At 37.1% G+C, this 18,621-nt stretch overlaps 2 protein-coding genes across 3 annotated transcripts in view; both read right to left on the bottom strand.

Annotated features, from left to right (window-relative positions):
• Positions 1 to 3,749: 3,749 nt before the first annotated feature.
• The window catches only part of PTGDR (prostaglandin D2 receptor), a 100,590-nt gene continuing 85,718 nt past the window's right edge, over positions 3,750 to 18,621 (bottom strand). The window contains exon 3 of the mRNA XM_049897818.1: positions 3,750 to 5,408. The gene's annotated coding sequence lies outside the window, so the exon portion shown is untranslated. The remainder of the gene's footprint in view (positions 5,409 to 18,621) is intronic.
• PTGER2 (prostaglandin E receptor 2) overlaps positions 8,829 to 18,621 on the bottom strand; it is an 86,313-nt gene continuing 76,520 nt past the window's right edge. For both annotated transcript variants that reach the window (XM_049897814.1, XM_049897813.1), the window contains exon 3: positions 8,829 to 14,612. In XM_049897814.1, the coding sequence (XP_049753771.1) occupies positions 14,415 to 14,612 (198 nt within the window). In that variant the 3' untranslated portion in view covers positions 8,829 to 14,414. The remainder of the gene's footprint in view (positions 14,613 to 18,621) is intronic.

Below are 18,621 nucleotides of genomic sequence, written 5' to 3'. Positions count from 1 at the left end.
GTCTCATTTACTTCGGACATGTTATCAAGAGGGGCCAGTCCTTGGAGAAAGACATCATGCTTTGTAAAGTAGAGCGTCCGCGAAAAAGAGGAAGCCCCTCAATGAGATGGACTGATACAGTGGCTGCAACAACGGGCTCAAACATAGCAACTGTTGTGAGGATGGTGTGGAACCAGACAGAGTTTCATTCTGTTGTACGTGGGGTTGCTATGAATTGGAACCGGCTTGATGGCAGCTAACAACAAGATTCATTTTGAACTTCTAATCTCCTCAACTGTAAGGTAATAAGTTTTTCTTGTCTCAAATCACTAAGTTTGTGGTAATTTGTTATAGCAGCAATAGGAAACTATTACACTTGGCTATTCTTGATCTTTGCTCTTCCACATGAATTTTAAGAATCATTTTGTGAAGTTCTGCAAAAAAAAAAAAAAAACCTACAAAAAATCTTGATTGCAATAGTATAGAACTTGTAGATTAAATTTGATGGGAATTAATATTTGTACATTATTGAGTTTTCCCCTTCATGGCCATAGTATATCTTTCCATTTAGTTAGTCTTCTATGTCTTTCAGTAAAGCATTATAACTTTTTCCATGAAGGTCTTTCACATCTTTTGTGTGATAAAGCACTTCCTAGGTACTTTATAGTAGTTTTTGTTCCTTACAGAGTGGAATTTTTTGTAAAAATTGTATTTTTCTCATTTGCTTTGTTTGTATATAGGAACACTCTAACCAAAAAAAAACCCCATTGCCATTGAGTCGATTCATAGGAATACTGTAGATTTTTCCAAATCGATCTTCTTTCTAACAATTTTACTGAACCTAAAAAAAAAAAAGTTATTCTTATAATTTTCTTACAGTGTCTGTTGAATTTTCCATGTAGACAATCATTATTTACAAACAATTTGTCTTCCTTTCTGTAATCCTCTAGTCCACTTCTTATTTCTGTTTTTTGTTTAAGGAATATATATATATATACACATTCCTTTTTGAATAAAAAAACAACCTGTACTGTTCAGGGGATAACCTGTCTAAACCATGGAGACTAGCTGCCTCTTTTATTCTGTGAGTACTACAAAGATCTTTCTAGAATAAGCCCCCATCTTTGTACCATTTGTTTTCCTTGGCCTAAAAGACGGTGTTCTTGGGAAAGTTGGTAGCTCACCCTTACAAACCCTGCTTATGGTAGGAGGCTAAAAATACCCCCAAAGAGAGAAATAAGCCAAATAAGTCTTAATGACTGTGCTATCTTTTTTCTAGGATCTCCTTTGTCAGTCTAGGATATCTTTTATTAGGCTCTTAATGCATCCTTGATGATGCATGTGACCTGTAGAAGGCCTGCTGAGCTCTCATGGAGCAGCACATGAACCTGGCCCAGGGTTCAAACAAGTTCAAGGAGGAAATCTAGCTCCTGCTGGAGGCAACACAGGCCTGGCTATGGCCTGGGGAAGCAGGTGAACTGGCCTTTCCATTCCAACAGATAAGCCAACAGATTACAAGAATGTACATGAAATGCAGTAGTGCCTGACTTTACACCAATTTTATGAGCCTCAACATGGCCATTGCAGCACTTCTTCCCTCCAAATTTGACACAAATTTCTCTTGTGGGCAACTCAAACCCAGACCCATGCAGAGAAGTGAACTCTGGGAAACATAGTTCTATCTAGCTTAGCTACTTTGACACAGTAAAAAGCTACCACACTTGCCTTGCTAGATCGTCAGAAAGTATATTGTGTCTATCACATCATCTTGGCTGTATACAGAATACCTTCGTTAAGCCAAATTTTAATTTTTTAAGAAAAGTCTATTAGGGCTTCATTTGAAAAGTATTTCTTTTATTCTAACATTGAACATTGTCCATCATATTTTCCAGAGTCCCTCAGAGTTGACAACGGAACTTTTTTTCTGTCCTTATTAGTATTAGATAACAAATGTCTACCACATCATCTACACAAAAGATGAGTAATATGGTATTAAGGAAAGAGCCGTTTTTTTGTTTTTGTACTACCTTAAATGCATAATTACTGTATTGTTTATACGGTTTACCATTGTAACTTTCCTCAAATCCTTTTTGGAAATAGTTGGGATACAAAAATAAAAACAAAGGATTTCCATGTGTATGTTCGATTTTCATGGGACTTGCATTTCCAAAGAATACTCTTAATCAGTTCTTGCATTTCCAGAGAAGAATTCTTTCAGTGAACTCTTTTATTTACTTATGTTTGGAAACAAGGTATAATCGTCGTGATCTCTTCACAGTAAAAGTACAAGCTCTCTTCTCAGGCGTGTATTTGCTAATTTTTCTTTTCTGCTTAATTTTCAAGTAAAGATAGAATTCTTCACTCAAAATAAATAGTCTGAATGCAAAACAAAACATTAGGTGGATAAATTTTTAAAATGGAAGCCTATCATGAATGGATACTAAAAATTTTTTATATATCTGGCCTACTCTGTCCTATACGGTCACTATGAATGGGAATCCTGTCACTACTATTTTGAATCTTGTCTTAAATTCCTAGGAAACTCAAACCACAGCTTCTTGTTTTAAATTTTTAGGAAACTCAAACCACAGCTTCTTGTCTTAATCCCTGGGGTATCACTTTTTGGCAAAGAAAAGCAAATGATTATCAGATATGAGTTTTATTCTGTGTTTTGCCTTCAGAAAATTTTATGTAAAACAATGTATTTAAGTATAATAACATTATTTCTGAGATTAAAAAAAAACATTGCTATTGAGTTGATTCCAACTCATTGTGACCCCATAAGACAGAATAGAACTGCCCCATAGGTTTCCAAGGCTGTAAATCTTTATGAAAGTAGACTGACACATTTTGCTCCTGAGGAGCAGCTGGTGGGTTCAATCTGCTGACATTTTGGTTAGCAGCCAAGCTCTTAACCACTGCATCTCCAGGTGTCCTCAAGATATAATTTATACCCTGAAAATCTTCCTGCAATATATAATTTTGTGACTGACCAAACTAGGCTTCCTTAAGTAAAGCTCTTGGTGAGTTAAAAGATGATAGAATGAGATCACAGAGATACATCTTACTGAATTAGTGTTAAGCTTTATTTATTTATTTTTCTCTTAAAAATTGAATAATGTTTGTAAGATTATTTGCAGGGAGATAACTAATCTGAGGTATATTTTCCTACCTGTATTTAGATTATTTTATAGATTTGTGCCATGGTTCAATTCCATAGATATTAATGTGATGCATGTTATATTGTCATAATTTGGATCTCAGAAGGTACAGTTGGATGAATGGATGGATGGATGGAATCAGATGAATTCCTTTTAGAAAATTAAAAGGAAAACTTTTAAAATGTGCCTTCAGTGGTGTATATAGTTTCAGAGAGAAAGCAAGGGTTGAATTAGTTTTAGATGCTCTAGTCAGTCTTTGCAAAGGGTTACAAGCATATTATTGATCAGAACGTTGAATTCATTTGATTTTCATTAAGGTAAAGATAGGAGGAGAGGTCAGTAATACCTACCTCAGAGACTGAAAATGGTTAGGTGCCAACCCAAACAGGCAAGTCGAGGTACTACAGACTGATGGGAAAGCAAGAGCCAAGGCATGGAGAAGTGGAACTGTTTCTCAGCACCGAGATGAGACCTTGGGGTGGAAAAGCATGAGATGAGGCTGAGGGATACAGCAGACCCAGTCTGTCCTTGCTTGCACTCTAAGAAGCTTGGATCTAACCTGGTATCTTGGTCATCTAGTGCTGCTATAACAGAAATGCCACAACTGGATGGCTTTAATAAAGAGAATTTTATTCTCTCACAGTCCAGGAGGCTAGAAGTCCGAAATTCAGGGTGCTGGCTCCAGGGGAAGGCCTTCTTCTCTCTGTCAGCTCTGGAGGAAGGTCCTTGTCTTCAGTCTTCCCTTGGTTTGGGAGCATCTCAGGGCAGGAACCTCAGGTCTAAAAGATATGTTCTGCTCCCAGCACTGCTTTTTTCATGGTATGAGGTCCCCATGTCTCTCTGCTTGCTTCTTTCTTATATATCTCAAAAGAGATTGGCTTAAGACACTAATCTTGTAGATCTCATCAATGTAACAGCCACTATTCCATTTCATAAATATCATAGTGAAAGGATTTGCAACACATAGGAAAATAACATCAGATGACAAAAATGGTAGACAACTACACAATACTGGAAATCATGACCTAGCCAAGTTGACAGATATTTTGGGGGAACACAATTCAATTCACAACATCTGGGGATGATAGGGAGCCATGACGTGGGACAACCGCTGACTTAGAAATGAATTGACCCAGGATAATAGTCACAGGTTGAACCCTTGGGTCTTATAAATGCAATGTTATAGAATGGTATTCTGTTCCTAGAAACCTATTTCGTAAGGGTAAAAAAAAAAAAAAAATCAATCGCAAAAAAACAGAAAATAATACAGAAATATATGCTTTTATAAAAATGTATTAAGAGCTGTGTAATGCAAGCTACTTTTGAGAAGTTTTTTTTTTCCATGAACTGTACAGAAGTTGATTTCTGTTTCTTGTAAATCTTTGGCAAATATGGGAACACTTCATTTTTCTAAAGACTCAATTCAAAATTAGCATCATTTGTCTTTAAACTCTTAGCTGACAATTCAATTAATTCACTAATTCACTTAATAACTATTTACTGGACACCTACTATATAAAATATTGTTCTAATGGTAAACAAAAGATGTTGCCATTATGGAGGGTTTTTTTCTACTTGGAGATAATAAACATGCACACGCACTACACATACACACGTGCACACACCAATGCCAGGTAGTAAGAAGTGTGGTAAGGAGTATAATGAAAAATAAACAGACTGAAGGGAAGAGAGCGAGGGGATGACTTTATAGAGTTATTTTATATTTTATATAGGTCAGGGAAGACTTCTCGGTGGAGGTGACATTTGCAGAGATACCTGAATGTAATGAGGGGGTGAATGATGAGTCTGTCTTGGGGAAGAGATGAGCCTGAAATGCCTCCAAATGTGTTTGGATGGTTGGTATAGGGATGGGTAGGACAGTTGCTCATGTTACTACTTCTTTGGCAATCTCTCACCGCAAACACAGATGTAGATTCGATTAACTACCTTTGGCTTCAGTGGGCTCCTCAGGGTCTCCAGTCAAATTCAGACTTGTTGGTAATATCTATCAAATTCATTAGGTGAACATAAACATGATTTTTTTTTTTGGTTAGTGTGTGTGTCTGTCTTATTTATGATAAGAAAGGTTTTAACCGAAGAGAGTTGAAAGTATGGGCTTCTAATCACATGATCAGATTTTCATTTTAAAATGTCTGTAATGGTAATAATAACAATTAACATATTTTAGCACTTACGATGTGTTGGACATTGCTTTAAGTATTTGATTCTTCCAGCAATTCTGTGAGGTAGGCAACTACTACCCTCATGCTATAGGTGAGAAAAGAAGTTTAGAAAGAGTTAGTACCTTGATCAAGCTATTGTATAGTTAAGAATAAATTCATGATTCTGAGGAAGCTGCCAAAGCCCACAAAATCAAATAATTACCACATAGGTCTGGACCTCTGGTGGATATACTGATGTTTTCTTTTGGACAAAATCATTTTCTCATATGATACCTAAAATTATCATTAAGTTGATGCTGAAATAACCACATATTTATTTTTCAAAGTAAACCATATAAATATAAACAACAGTTTATAGTTGTAAATGTGTTTGGTTTCTTTCTCCCTAATGGGAACATGATGGTAGTGGTGGTTGTTAGTTGCTGTCAAGTCTATTCCAACTCATGGTGACCTCACATGTGCAGAGTAGAAATGCTCCATATGGTTTTCAGAAGCAGATTACCAGGCCTGTCTTCCGAGGTGCCTCCGGCTAGGCTCGAACTGCCATCCTTTAGCCTAGTAGATGAGCATTTAACTGTTGTGCCATCCAGGGAATCCATCTCATTAATTAAAGATGTCCATATTAAAACAAGATTATCCTAAGTAAATAAAAACAGAGGAAGGCCCTAAAATCTCTATAAGATACAATTCCAAATGTGTGGTGTATCTGGCAACTCTAAGATATCATAGCATTAGGCACCAGTGAACAAAGCATACAAAGATCTCTGTCCTCCTGAAACTCACAACCCTGGGAGGGCCAGTCTTGAGGTATGTTAGAAGGTCATTGATGTGGAAAAACAATAGCATAGGGAAAGGAATGGGGAGTGTTTTGTGTGTGTATGTGCAATTTTAGAAAGCGTGTACAGGGAAAGCCTCACAGTGAAAGTGTCACAGGAGGAAAATGTCGGAGGTGAAGAAGGGAGGACGTGATCTATGGCTATCTGTGGAAGAACATTTATTCCAGGTAGAGGCAACAGTCAGTTCAATGACCCTGAGAGAGAAACTTTCACTGTGTGCTCCAGGGACAGCACGTTGGCCAGTGAGGCCAAGGGGCAGGGGGAGAAAGATTGGTGGTGGGGGGGGCGGTGGCGGTGGGAGGCCCAGGTGATGGAGGCAGATCATATAAAACAAAGATCTCACTGATTGGACATCTGCATTCCTATCCCAGTTCCAACCTCCTTCCTTGCTGTGTGACCCTGGCAAGTGACTTAACCCTTCAGTGTGTTGGTTTAAAATTAGTTATCATTTTTTTTCCATATGACTTCTCTTAATCCAAAATTCCCATTAACACAGTACTCCAATTAGTTGTATTTTAACATATTCAGATAGACAAACTAAAGGCAAGACCTTATTATTTTAAAAGTCTTTAATACTGATAACACAGGATCATTTTTTACTTCTTTCCCCCCTTAGTATTTCTTTACAACCATTATGGTTCACTGTAACTTCATTAAGAACACAGAGAAAATTCATAGAAGGAAGACAGAAATCTGACTCTCCACCTTCCTTAGCGTTCCAAACTGGAATTTCATGGAAAGATGTGGACATCTAAGCTAGCTTTTCCTCTCAGAAGTAGGTGTCCAACTCCCCAGTCACCATAATAGGTAGTAAAGAGAATAAAGATCTCTAGTTTATAGTTAAGCCTACTCTTCTTTTATCGGAACACCTACTCACACCAGGAAGATTTATTTTTACAGGTCAAAGAGTAGTACACCACAATATGCAGCCTGCAGTGTTTTGGTTATTGTGTCTTTCATTTTACAAGTAACATGAGGACATTTATTTTTAAAAGCATAAAAAGTTAATGTTGGGTTTTCAAAAGTCTAGGTTGTTTTGGCTTGTTCGTCTGCACACTTTTCAGTGTAGACATATTGAGCTGCTCTTTAAGAGCTGAGAGATAGTCTCAACTATGTCTTCAAAGGTTTAATTGTGCAGCTGTTGCAATTTTTAAATGTTTATTTTATCAGCACATGTCAGGCACACTCTTTGGGCTGAGATGAGTATTGGCCAGCTAACTCTAGTAAAAATATCCTTTCATAACTGAAAGCAGCAAGTTTCATTTTTGAAGGAAAATGTCTCCGGGCTACAGCACTGGCATCTAGTTCCACATCACCTCAAGGGCCAAGTTATTAACAGAAAAGACCAGGTTCAGTTAACAAGCCCAAAGCTCCCCAGCCTTAGTCTATGGAGTCTATCCAAGAACTTACTGGCAAGACAGAAACCGAGTGACTGCGTGGTCACAGGTTGGCAGGATCAAGCACATCATAAGGTACCTTATGAGGATGTCATTAATGACCAACTCACTTCACCTCTGCATGCCCAGTTTTCCTCTGTGTAAAGTGGGATGTTGTTGCTTCTTACATTTGTTGAAGGTTAGTATGACCTGGTTGCTATGAAAGCTTTGTAATCTAGAGTTGCATTAATAGAAATATAATGTCCAGGTCAAGCCAGCAACTGACATGTCAGCACTAGTGACTGGTAAGATCAGTTTAGAATTATTTGTGTTTGGTTCTGGCTCTACATATTAAGGTGAGCATTGGTAACTTGGATAAGATCTGGAAGAGGGCATCAAAATGGTGAGGTGTCTAGAAACAATGTCATATAAAGAACCCCTGAGGAAATCAGAAATACTTTGCTTAGAGAAGTCTTGGGTGCTGGTTTCAGGAACTTGAAAGGCCATCTTGTGGCACATGTACTGGAGCTATGTTGAGAATCTTTAGAAGATGGGTGTGTAAATGACATGAAGCAGATTTGAGTTTGATGATAGAGTTGTGTTTCCCAACACACAAAATATTCTGTTTGAATAATGTATCATGTCCCTGTGCTGCTCCCTTTTGCTACCCCTCCTTGACTCTATTGCAGGGGAAAGGGCCATGTTTTGTGTCCTGGTCCTGGGAGTGAAGAATGGGTAGTAGAAACATGCAGACAGAAGAAAAGACATTATTAATGGGGGTGGAAGGAGCATGCATACTGTTTTTTTAAGGGAATTCCATAGTTATCTAAGAGTTTGAACAAGCTGACCTCAAAATTCTAGGTTCCTGAGGGTTCTATTCTAGGCCCTATCATTTCTTTTGTTTAGCAACTGAGGTTTTAACCACTGTGTCACCAGGGCTCTGATTGCTGATCAGATACCCTAAAAAATATTCATGAATTCTAATAAACCAAACAGGGAAATATACAAAGAGTTATCTACAAATATACTCACTGAAGCATTTGTTATGAACACCAATGTCTAACCACCGGGGATTGATCAAATTAGTTTTTATACATCTATACCAAAAAAAATAACTATGTGGTTACTAGCAATGCTGATGTGAATGTATATAGCGGTACGTGAATAGAAGGTATAATTATATGCCAGAGTAATAGATCTTACTTTAGTATTAAAATTAGTTTCAGCAAGGACAGCCTAAGAAAAAATTTATTTCAACTTTTATTTAATTTTTTTAATTAAAAATTATCCATCTTAAAATTTTGAACATAGTCTTATGTGTACATGTACGGAAATGTAGAGTCAACATTATAATCATGTGGTATTTTTTCTTCCCTCTCTGTTTGAATCTCAGTCTTCCTCTATTTATGTTTACATTTCTCTACGTTCTTTCACATATACCCACCTTCATTCCATTCTCTGAAATACAGACTCTTCCCTCATGCTTATCATCATTCCTGACAGTTACCCAGAGTTAACAAACCACCACCACCACCACTGCCACCACCGCCACCACTGAGAATCAGAAATCTGGGCCAGATGGGTGTGAAGAGGTCAGAGGGTCCACTGAACTGTACATCTAGGATAATACTAATTCCTAACATTAGCATTTACCCTCTCCAAGCACCATGTTAAGTGGCCTGATTGCATTTACTCAATCAATTCTCAAAATGATTAAGGAGGTGGGTAATTTTATTATCTTCATTTTATAGGTGAGGAAACTGAGATGACAGAGGTTAAATAACTTGTCTGACAAAACTCCAGCAGTGAGACAGATCTTTAACTTACTGGCTAAGTCTTGATTTTACTGAAAGGAGCAAGGTTGAATGTGTGCATCAAAGAAAACAGGACCCAGTGGCAGGAGGAGAGAAGACAGTCTGTGCTAGGAAGAGTGTGGTATGGAAGGGGATGAAGTAGGGTGGGTAAAGAAGGAGTAAAGACAAATTCTGTGGTAGCAGGAAGGGCAACATTGGTGATGGCCTTGGGAACTACATGTTGCCCAACCTTTTTCTACTTTGTTAAAATTTGCTTTTCCTTGATTTTTTTTATTGGCCTTTTAGACTATGCAGAATTGCTAAATTAGTACATACACTCTACAATAGCTATGTAAACCATTCTGAGCTATGTTAAGTTTGGGAATATGGCCTGACCTCAGCACTGTTAAGTGAAGCCTTTCGAGATTTTCTCACTTGGTAAAAAAAAAAAAAAAAGCAGTCCTTAAAAATAAGGCTTCATTTCTAAACCAGTGTTCATTGCCTCTCAATCTGCTTAAGAATAGCGATTATTCTGTATTGCTGTGGGGTGGAGGAGGGACAGAAAGTTGCTTCAGTCTGATTCTCTGTCTTCCAACCACACCATCTACCTCTGGAGTTAGGTAACTATAAATGTTGAGCCATAAGGAAGCAGGGTCAAGCATTTTGGAAAAGGAATCTATAATACTTTACTCCCTTCCATACAGATGGATTCGTATTCTCCAAGCCTTCTAGGGTACATCTATTTAGAATAAAAGGTGAGAAGAGGGACTGCCGACTTTGCTGTTCTAATTTTTGTGTTGGTGCAATTAAAAAAAAAAAAACATTTTTAATGTACTTATTTTTTTTTTTTTATGCTGCATATTCTTCAATCGCCCCTCAAGATCTACTCTTCACTCATGGTTTGTGCTTCACAGACTGCATCACCCCTTGCTCTCTGGGTTCCAGCTTTGTTGACTAATGGGAGGAATAGGCAGAAGACCAAAGGGTAGGAGAAGTCCTCCAGGTTCTCTCTCTGTGTTTGGCAGTAGCTGTTTCTCTACTGAAGACCACAGCTTTTGTCTGGTGGTAACTTCTACAGTTCTCACTGGTTTCTAGTAACTGCTTCAGACCTAGGAGTGGCAAATAACTTCCTGGGTTGCTAACCCTGGGCTCTCTCATTATCCCTTGTTGATTCCCTTCACCTTGCCCATCCCTCTATAAATAGTCCCTTCATAAATATTCCTTAATTATCCTTTTGAGTGTGCCATTTCTCTCTGCCCAACCACTCATTGATTTTTTTTTTTAAGAATGACTATATTTGACTCTGCATATTTTTAAAAATAAAATAACATGGATCACAGAATTAAACCACCAAAATTGATCTTTAATAGTACATACATTTTGTAGGAAATAAAAAAAATATAATTCAAGAAAATTTGCTTACCATAAAAAAAAAAAATCACAAAAGCTAGCAGGAAAAAAAGGAACTTTTTGAAATAAAAAGTAATGCCCAATACATGGCCTTTGCCCCATGTATAAATTAGACTGCAGCTTTAATGAATATTTAAAATAATATTTATTTCCATAGTGTACATTTCAGGTGCTCAAAACGCTTTCTAAATAAAAAAATTCAATTATAATGCTGTTGGGTGATTGGAGGTATGTTGTAAATGTGCACCCAGACAGGAAATCCAGTGGGGCTAAGTGTTTGATGAAGGCAGGAGACAGTTATCAAATATTCAAGTTGCAACACCACCTGTACTGCATAGGTGCTATAAGTCTACGTGTATAAAGTACTCATTTGGTTTGAGTAGGGACTCTTCCTAAGTTCAGGAAACCACTAAATTTGGCTTAAGCTAAGTGAAATAATAAAACGTCTACCTAAGTAAAAGCTAAGTGACTTTCTCTGCCTTTCAAGTTCATCAAATTCTGAACCTGAATATTTTGTTTTTTCTTGGATCAAATCAGAGCTGACTTGACACTAACATTAGGACAATCCTCGGCTCAGGGCCTTCTGCCAGCATTGTGGTTTTGGGTTGGCGTGATTTCTGGAGCTTTTTTTTTGGACTGGCTCTAGGTTGTCATTGGTCTAAGCCACCTCGAGATTCAGGTCTTCTGAAGGCTCTCTACAGCTTCTAACCAAACTCAGGTCCCCGTGAGATCTTTGGAGACGTGAGACTGCAATTTAGCACCATATTTCCTCAGTTCTTTCTCGGAAAAGATGACCTGGGCCACTGTGAGCCACCCAGGAACAACTCAGTTCAGAACAGACGGTTTGAGCCCATCCTATATCTGAACGCCTAAAGTTAGGGCTGGCACTGAGGTGAATATCTACTCCAGTTTCTTTCCACCTTTTCATTCCATTGGCAGGGGAGGGGGGGAGGGGGGCATTGAGAATAAAATCTAGGTCTTCTTTCATCACAGTTCAGTTCTCTAATGTATCAGGCTAAATTCTGTTTATTTAACTTGAAAATGAGTCAATAACTTAAACAGGTATGTTTGCTGTGACAGAATTTTTAGAAAGGAAACATTTTTATATCTAAGTAGTTTTTTTAAGTTATCTTTAAATTGCAATTAATAGTAGGTGATTGACTATCATATACGGTTTTCTCTTTAAATTCCTCCCCAAACCCAAAACCCATTGCCATCAAGTCAATTCCGACTCATAGCGACCCTATAGAACAGAATAGAACTGCCCCATAGAGTTTCCAAGGAGCGCCTGGCAGGTTCGAATGCTGACCCTTTAGTTAACAGTCGTAGCACTTAACCACTAGACCACCAGGGTTTAAATTCCTACTGTGTATATATTAGGGCCCTGGTGGTTCAGTGGTTAAGAGCTTGGCTGCTAACCAAAAGGTCAGCAGTTCAAATTTAATAGCTGCTCCTTGGAAGCTCTATGGGGCAGTACTGCTCTGTCCCATAGGGTCACTATGAGTCGGAATCGACTTGAGAGCAGTGGGTTTGGTTTTTGGTGGTGCAGGATTAAGTCTTTTAACACAGTGTACAGTTTGGGAGTTCATGAAGAAACAAAGCCTAGACATCTATAAATTCTCAAATAAATGTCTTTAGTTCTTATATTTTGGGCTCGCAGAGTGAATCATTTTGTTCCCGCCAGTGATATTACGTCCAATTTTGCTTTTTTTTTTTTTTTTTTTCAGTTCTTGGGCATCATTCCAGATTTTTTTTTTGGATGGTGAGGTAGGATGAAGAACTGTAGTTACCATTTTCATTTGGAGGGGGGGAAAAATGTCATCTGATAAAAGGCATCAATATTCTAGATTCAAAGTAACTTCAGAATTTTATGTTTAGGAATTACCCATGGGCCTAATTTGTCCCATTTAGAATGGTATCTTAACTTTAGAATGCCTGGTAGACAAGGAAGATTTATTTACATGTTCAGATTTTAGTTAAGTTAAATTTTGCCTGGTTTGTTTAGATTTATAGAAAAGGGAACTATTTATTTATTCTTTTTAACTTAAGACCTGATTTGACATAGATTATTTGTGTCAAAGTATACTGACACCTAGATTGGTTTGAAATCACTAAATGATCATCTAGTTTGATAGCTACTTACAGGAAATTGTTTAAGGTAAACAACTCAATAAGACTTTGGTAAAAATTAATATCGGTTTTTTGTTTTTTATACTCACTGCAAAAGGTAAGTTTTATTCTACTATTTAAAAGATCATGCCGGAAGGGTAAAAACTGAAAGAAAAAATAAATACCAAGTACTATATTGAATATTTTAATCTCTAATTACAAAGCAACCACGCTTTAAAAACCTGACAAATTAAATATATTTTTCCCATTTTCATCTTACTTAAAAGATATTATGCTTATGCTAATTATAAAATATTATTGGGGGTTCATTAAATGCTATTTCACTTTCAAACTTTTATTTTATAGTTTATTTTTGTAACATTTCAGATGAGTTTACACAGTAACTAAAATATGATTAAAAAAATTTTTTTTCAGTGCAAATTCACTGAAATATTTTGATGCTGAGTTTACACCATGCTAAACATTCAGATTTAGAAATATGTTAAGATGTGACTCATTGTTACATGATTTCCTATATGAGTCAAACTCTGTTCCCTAAATAAAAATATAGACAGATGAATTTTGCTATGACAAAGTCATCTCATAAAGATTACATGGTAGTCATGACCCCAACATCAGCATTAAAAGAGTACCAGTGTATCTGAAGTATTGACCAGATTTTTCAGTTTTTAACCCCAATATCTGGCTTAAGACATAGTCACATATATCCTCCCTTGGAAACAGAATGAAGAATATTAGTCAGAATTTACTCTCTTAATAACCTATTATTTTTTGTCGAGAGGAAAATTCCTTAGGCTTTCTTGATTACTGTTAGCACAACTGGGTTTGTAAAATAACCTCACAGTTTCACACATAGCTCCTGGAGAAATAGCAAAAAAAGCTGACAAGATGTTTACCAAGTAAGCCCACTCTTCTAAGAGTAATACTGTAGTGACAAGAAAGTACTGCACATACACAAACCTTACAATAAAAAGTGCTTATAATTTTCAACTTCATTGTCCAAATAAAGGATTCATTAAGTCATCGCGAGACAGTAGCCTTGGCTGCTACCACATATTGACTTCCTAGAGAATACAAATAAAGTTTTATCTGGTCTGACTGTACACCATATAATGTAGTACATTATATAGACGTTTATAATGTAGTAGCATAGAAGATTAAAATAGAAGAGACAGTAACTATTTCGGGTTTTAAACAAATTGCAAAACCACATGCTTTCTCATTCACCAGGAAGCTTAAATCTAAAGGCAATTAGATCTTAAATGCAGTTGACTGTTCTTTTAAAGGCCACATAACATGCTCATTAAGGGTAGATTTTATAGTTCCTTTCTGACACTTTCTGTGAAGTGCCTTGTCAACACATCTATAGCTCAAACCACAGCTTAAATGTTTGTTTACTACATCTTATTAAAAATTTGTTTTGTTTATACACTAGTCTTTTTCATATCTCCAAGGAATCATTTCAAAATGATCTTCCAGATGCTAGCTAACTACTACTTAACTACTGTCCACAAAGATCAGCCTGTTTACTGGAATCTGACTGTTTTCAACAGGAAGCTTGTGCAGTATCTTGTGTTTTTAATGAAACCCGACAACAGAGGACTGAACGCATTAGTCTCAGAACAGGAGGCCTAAGGATGACAAAGACCCAAGGGTCAATTATTGAATTAATTGATAAAAATCTAAGAGCTAGGAGGTCCCATTTTTCCTTTCGGGAAGAGGTTTCATTCATGTATGCAAAAATCTGTAAGAAGCAGAGGGGAAAAATGACGTTAGTCTTACAGCAGTGGACAAGCACAGGTCACATTATGCTATTTCTTCAGATATAAAAGTGGAAACTATTTTGTGTGTGGTGGAGATGGTGGGGGGGAGCAAAATCCCACTCTTCTTCTTTATGTAAATTGTAACATAATGAATTTTTTTTCTCTTGAACTCAATGAAAGGATGTTTTCTGTGGCTTATAATTAGCATGAACATCATACACAATGTTCCAGTCTTTTCACTGAGAACAGAGGGAGATGAATAAACTTTTCTTGGCACCTAATAAAATTATTTTAATAATATCAATAGTAATAATATTAGTAGTTACCACTGATGAATAATCTAATATATGTATACATAATACATGTGTATCATAAACTGTACTCAGTGTTATATCTGCTTATTCCTACTCCTTACAAAAACTTTGAAATGGTATTGTCTCCTTTTAACACACGAGTAAGTGAATTTCAAGAAGATTAATAGCATCATGTTAATTTATTTCCAAATACTTCATCTGATTTAATTATCACAATTCATTGAGCTAGGGGAAGCAGCAAAGGAGTCAGTGGGAGTACAGGTTCTTGCTATCGGACTCTCTGGTTTGAATCCTGACTCCACATACAGCTTTGGGACTGTAGGTAAGAAATCTAACCTCTGTGTACCTCGGTTTCCTTGTCGTTAAAATGGGGGAGAATAATAACAGTATCTACTTTATAGGATTGTTGTGAGGATGATGAAAAGTACTATGTTTGAGATACTTAAAACACTGCTTGACAAAGTAAGTGCTCCATGAGTTATTTGTTATTATCTCCATTTTATCAATGGGGACACCGAGGCACAGAGATGTTAGGTGACTTGCCCAAGTTCCCAGGTCGTTAGTGGCTGAGTTGGGGCACAGATTCCAACTCTCCTGCTGCCAATGCAGTGCTTACTGTGTGCTGTATCAGGTCACCTGTATTAGAGCACAGGTCCTTAGAACAATGTCCTAAACATCAGAAAGCTTACACATCTTCATGTTGATCAATGTATTCAAACTACTACACCAGCTTTGAGCTGAGTACTTAGATATTTAGGAAGTTACAGGACTTCTTGGCCAGATTGAAAGGAGTGGAACAGTGCATGCTTGATTCTTTTTAACACTTCCATATAACTTACAGAAAAGAGGAAAACAAATATAAATCACACCCAGTCATTTAAAACCAGTTCTTTACAATGCTCCAGGGACCTTCTTACCAATGGTAGCCTATGAATTAGAGAGCTATTCCCTCTTTCTTCCACTCTTCTTGACCAGAAGAAGGAATGATTTATTTACTTACTCTGCAGACATCTGGCACCTGGATATACAAAGCAAATTGCAGGGAGGGAGCAGAGTAGCCATCTTCGGGTTGCTTATGTTAGGACAACAGCAGGAAGGTTTGGCAGCCATAGGTGTTTATGCCAGAGAATCTTGGCATAGGGAATGGAGAAAAAGACTTGGCAGGTGGGTAAGGAAAAAGATGAATTGATGGTGGAGTTCCCAGATTATAGAGAGAAGATGAAAGTTAGGTTGGGACATGCAACAGAACGATCGTTTTCTTGTCAGCTAAATTATTTTTGATGCGAAATATATAGTACTTAGTGGTATCTGAAAGCTCAAACCACAGCTTAAATGTTTGTTTACTACATCTTATTAAAAATTTATTTTGTTTATACACTAGTCTTTTTCATATCTCCAAGGAATCATTTCAAAATGATCTTCCAGATGCTAGCTAACTACTACTTAACTACTGTCCACAAAGATCAGCCTGTTTACTGGAATCTGACTGTAAACAGGGAGTGATTTCAGAGGTTAGAAGTTCAGGATAATGGTGTGCATAAGTCTGATAGATGAAAATATATTAACCGCTATACATATACACTCACACACATATATGCATACATATACACACACATATATATACACACATAAACACACACACACACACATACATATATTGTTGTTATTAGGTGCCATCAAGTCAATTCTAACTCACAATGACCCTATGTGACAGAACATAACTGCCCCATAAGCTCTTCTAGGCTGTAATTTTTATAGGAGCAGATTGCTAGGTCTTTCTCCAACAGAGCCACTGGGTGGGTTCAAACCATCAACCTTTCCATTAGCAGCTGAACAATTAACTGTTGCACCATTTATATGTATGTAAATATATGTGTGTGTTTATATATATGTGTATATATATATACACACACATACTATATACTATATATATATAAAATATACTATATATATATAATATATAGTATATAAATAAACTGAGCACTCTTGTAGAAAAGGTTTGTAGGTGAGTTTATGATCTAGTTTAGTGAAGCAATGTGATCACACTGAATTGGCCAGCCAAGATGGAACATATAGAGAGGTCTTAGCATTCTGGTGTCAGCTTCACCAGGGAAGATGAGTCAGGCTTTCAGTGGAAAGTAACTTATACCGTAGTTCCTGGTGTAAGTGTGACAGCATAATGAGAAGTGAATAGCTTTAGAATATGAAGCAATTCTGTACTATTTGTTCCCTCTCCTTTTTCATTTACTATGCTGGGTAATTTTTAGAATTGCTTAAATTTGCATTTCTGGAGATTGCTAATATTTTATAGAAGACAATGCCTACAGTTGGCAAAAAGAACACTTCAGTGAACCTTGAAGTTCTTGATGTAAGCTTTTTCTTTTCTCCTATCTCCTCTTATTTTCCTTTGGTTCTTGTCTTTTGCCTAGGGTTCACCATTTTTGGTCTTGTGGATCCTGGGTTTTTAATTAAAGGCTGACACAAAGGATATAAATCAATAAATTAATAATGTTTCAGTGATACTGTAGAATTCAGTTTTAAGGGTTGGTATAATTTATACATCTTTTTGTATACACTACTAAAATATTTGCTATGAGAGGAACAACCAAGTGCTAATCTAAATGAGTCAAAGTGAGTTTAAATTCCTTAGGGCAGGCTGTCTGTACGGGGCTTTGCTAAGAACACACTGCTTTGTAGGTGGTTGTGACACCTACAAAGCAGTATAGATAAGAATTAGTGTTATTTTAGCACTGCCTTCTGTGGAAACCTTGTAACTTCTCATGGAAAATCTCATTATGGCACTGAGTGGGTACTGTTTATTTGAGCTACTTTTCTGCCTTTGGAGCCCTGGTGGCTCAGTGGTTAAGAGCTCAGCTGCTAACCAAAAGGTCAGCAGTCCAAATCCACTCCTTGGAAACCCTGTGGGGCAGTTCTACACTGCCCTATAGGATGACTAGGAGTTTACTTCCAACCAGAATACACTCTGCCACCATCCACATAAAAAGCCTACACTGGAAAGTTTCACATGAAATTCACAGTCGATTGGCTGAATTCTACACCTGTAGGAGATTTCTCTTCAAAGGTGTCAACAAAGGTTTATGGATATCACTGCTCGTGTTCACAGATTTTAAAATCATGGCTGTAACTAACTGGAGACTTGCTTTTTCCTTTGTACATTTCCACAGCTAAATTCAGCATAGATTGGTCTATACTTACGTGCCTTCTGAAAGACATTAGGGTATCCTGGCGATAGGCTCTGTATAATTCATTCTTCAGAAAATCTCTTTTTGGAAGACTGTCTTCCAGGCATAGGATGTTTTAAAGAAATTCCTCCAAAATCACAGGTGTTTTGGGTGGAGGGAAACAGGAGTCTATTTCCCTTTAGAAGGAAAGACTAGGATATAGCTATGGCTGCAGAACTAGAGAGTCTTCTACCTTGTGCTTCAGAGATGCCAGGGAGCAGTGCCGGAAAAAAAAGAGATAATGCTAGGGTTTAGAGCTCTGTGACTATGTATCCCAGGGCGGTGCCTCTTAACTCTTTGAAAAAATGATGGACACTGTGAACCCTTTACCCAGGACTCAAGTAAACATGAGAGTTTGAAACAATTTTGGAGAGATTCATGTACTGTTCATGAGCTCTGGTTAAGAACCCTGGTCTAGAGGAAGTTTCAGCCTC

This window comes from Elephas maximus, chromosome 10 (genome assembly GCF_024166365.1).
Source record: "Elephas maximus indicus isolate mEleMax1 chromosome 10, mEleMax1 primary haplotype, whole genome shotgun sequence".
NCBI classification, from domain to species: Eukaryota; Metazoa; Chordata; class Mammalia; order Proboscidea; family Elephantidae; genus Elephas; species Elephas maximus.
Note: the sequence above shows the minus strand (reverse complement) of the source record. Positions and strands in the feature narration are given on the sequence as shown.